At 50.5% G+C, this 2,581-nt stretch overlaps 1 protein-coding gene across 1 annotated transcript; it reads left to right on the forward strand.

Annotated features, from left to right (window-relative positions):
- The first annotated feature begins 578 nt into the window (after positions 1–578).
- Positions 579–1,242, forward strand: LOC119294249 (pollen allergen Phl p 2-like). Its single transcript, XM_037572473.1, has one exon. The coding sequence runs from the start codon at positions 619–621 to the stop codon at positions 991–993; it is 375 nt and encodes a 124-aa protein (XP_037428370.1). The 5' UTR covers positions 579–618; the 3' UTR covers positions 994–1,242.
- Positions 1,243–2,581: the final 1,339 nt, after the last annotated feature.

The following is a 2,581-nucleotide window of genomic DNA, read 5'->3' on the forward strand; positions in this document are numbered from 1 at the left end:
GGCCATGCGCCTAAAGTCAGATGATGCCTTGGGAAGCTTAGAAATTGCCGTTTCTAACATGACAGAATTTGATGGTGGATGCGAGCATATGTTTCATAGGCCATATCATGTTTACCTCTACACCAACAACTTGATGCGACACGCTGAAAAGGTAAAGCTGCTGAGGTTCTTGTTGGAGCACAATGGCCCTCGCACTGCCAATTTTTTCGATCATATGCGGTGTTGGAGTTTCAAAGAAAACATTGGTTCATGTATGTGACGACGAACGGGCTCACATGCGCTTCTTCTCTAGGTGACGAAGACTGGAATTGTTTTAGCTGGTCTAAAATTGCAGCGCGTATTATCATGTAGGTGTGTGTACGTACGCCTGTACGCGCCTAGCTATATATGGCACGATGCCCATGATATCCAATCATGCATGCCAAAACAAGCGGCCAGGCCACACATGAGCACGACCACCTCCTGTGACCAAGGCGAGCCACATACGCGCCAACGGACAAGCATGGCCACCGCGAGCGCCCATATATAAATCCCACAAACATAGATCATCATACACACACGGCTCACAGCTACACGTGCGTAGTTCAGCTTCTACCGATAATCTATCTAGGCTTCAAGATGGCATCCTCGAGAAGGTTGCTGGCGGTGGCTTTGCTGGCGATGCTGGTCGCCGGCGCTTGGTGCGCGGCCCCGGTGACATTCACGGTGGAGAAGGGGTCGGACACTGGGTCAGGCAAGAAGCAGCTAGCGGTGCTGGTGAGTTACGACATGCCAGGCGACACCATGTCGGAGCTGGAGATCATGCAGCACGACGCCGACGACTGGGTGGCCATGACCAAGGGCGAGGGCGGCCTGTGGACCTTCGAGAGCGCCGATCCGCTCGTGGGCCCCTTCAACTTCCGCTACTTCACTAAGAAAGGCTTGAAGAACGTCTACGACAACGTCATCCCCGACAACTACACCATCGGCACCACCTATACACCTCAAGGGTAGCGCGTCCTTCCGTCGACGTAGGTCCGCAAAAGTATGTTTAATCGGTTTTCCCTGGGTTTTGGTAGTTTTTTAGAAAGATGTCATGTATGAATAATAGAAAAAGTTGTCCACGCCACTCTTGACCGGTTGTTTATGTATGTAACTGTGTCGGTGCTAGGGTTAGGGAGTGTGTTGATATGGGCTAGTGTGTCCCTGTGTGGGTAAGCATATGCGTTTGTACTCTGCTTCTAAAAAAACAATATTTGCTTAGGATCGTGAAATATGTAGTAACTTGATTGTGCATTTTTCTTTTTCTTTTTTTGTGTGTGTGAGGGGGGCGTGGGGGGACATCAATCGGTACAACATCTGGTTTACAGATAAATACTCACTCTGCACAATAATATTATCGTGCTACTATAAAAGTGTGACTGGGTTATGCTCTTTTTTTTAGGAAAACGTTTGGAGCCGGGGCACCGGCCGAACCACTCGGCCGGTCGCGTCCACGCACGCTTCGCCTCAGCCATCCACCAAGCGACACGTAGGACGCGGGGCCATCCAAATCGTTGCTTTTCTTCAACTTCCCGCAGATCCCACCCCATCCCCGTCTCCCAGCTTCGCGGATCTCGCCCCATCCTCGTCTCCTGCCTCCGTCGTTGCAGCACGCAGCGCCGATGCCCGCATCTCCTGCCTCCGTCGCTGCAGCGCGTGAGTAACTCGCCGTTGGCCATGGAAGATCGATTCCCCGCCGGCCATGGATGTAGATCTCACTCCGCCACGCTTGCTGCCCCGCTCGCCATTGGATGCAGCAAGGTCGTTTGACCAATCCCATTTCCGTTGGTTGCAACTCCCACGTGCCTCGTGCTTCTGCCTCGCCGACGACGACCCGGGCGGCGATGGACGACACCGGAGGCTTCCGCGGAATCGTCGCACCCCCTCATGTTGCAACCGTTTAAAAAAAAGCTTCATCCCCCTAGATGAAAAGCTTCAACCGGATGTAGAGAAAGCTACAAGCGATCAGCACCATCGCCGGAAAGCTACAACCGTTGACATGAAATGCTACAACCTTTGATTAAAAAAGCTTCAACCGAAATGACACAAAAAGGCTTGACCAAGTGCTGCTAAAAAGAAAATAGCTACAACTTTTGGTAGAAAAGCTTCAACGGTTGTTGGAAAAAGCTCCAACCATTGAGAGAGAAAGCTACAACTAGACACTATGAAAATAAGAAAGCTTCAACCAGCGACGGCTGGAGGTGGAAGAAGATGATAAAATGCTGTAGTTTTGCTACATGCTTCAACCGGCATAGATTTTTGCTACAACTGGCATAGCATTTTTGCTACAACTAGCATCACGTTTTGCTACAACACACAGCCGGCGTGGCGGTTTTGCTACAACTAGCATCGTTTTTTGCTACAACCGACATAATGTTTTGCTACATCAATCACGGTCGAGCTACGACCCGCGACGACGACGACGGCTTTTTGTTACAACTGTCATAGGTATTTGCTACGTCCGGCAACGGGTTTTGTTACATCCGTTCATTTTTTTAGAATGCAAATGTTTGCTACCTGCAACGGTGAGCTACAACCAGCGACAATGGCGACCTTTCTG

Source organism: Triticum dicoccoides, chromosome 4B, assembly GCF_002162155.2.
Source record: "Triticum dicoccoides isolate Atlit2015 ecotype Zavitan chromosome 4B, WEW_v2.0, whole genome shotgun sequence".
Taxonomy (NCBI): domain Eukaryota; kingdom Viridiplantae; phylum Streptophyta; class Magnoliopsida; order Poales; family Poaceae; genus Triticum; species Triticum dicoccoides.

Bases quoted from the DNA above. Each gene is read 5' to 3' on its own strand.
- LOC119294249 (XM_037572473.1), top strand. From the start codon at position 619: ATGGCATCCTCGAGAAGGTTGCTGGCGGTGGCTTTGCTGGCGATGCTG.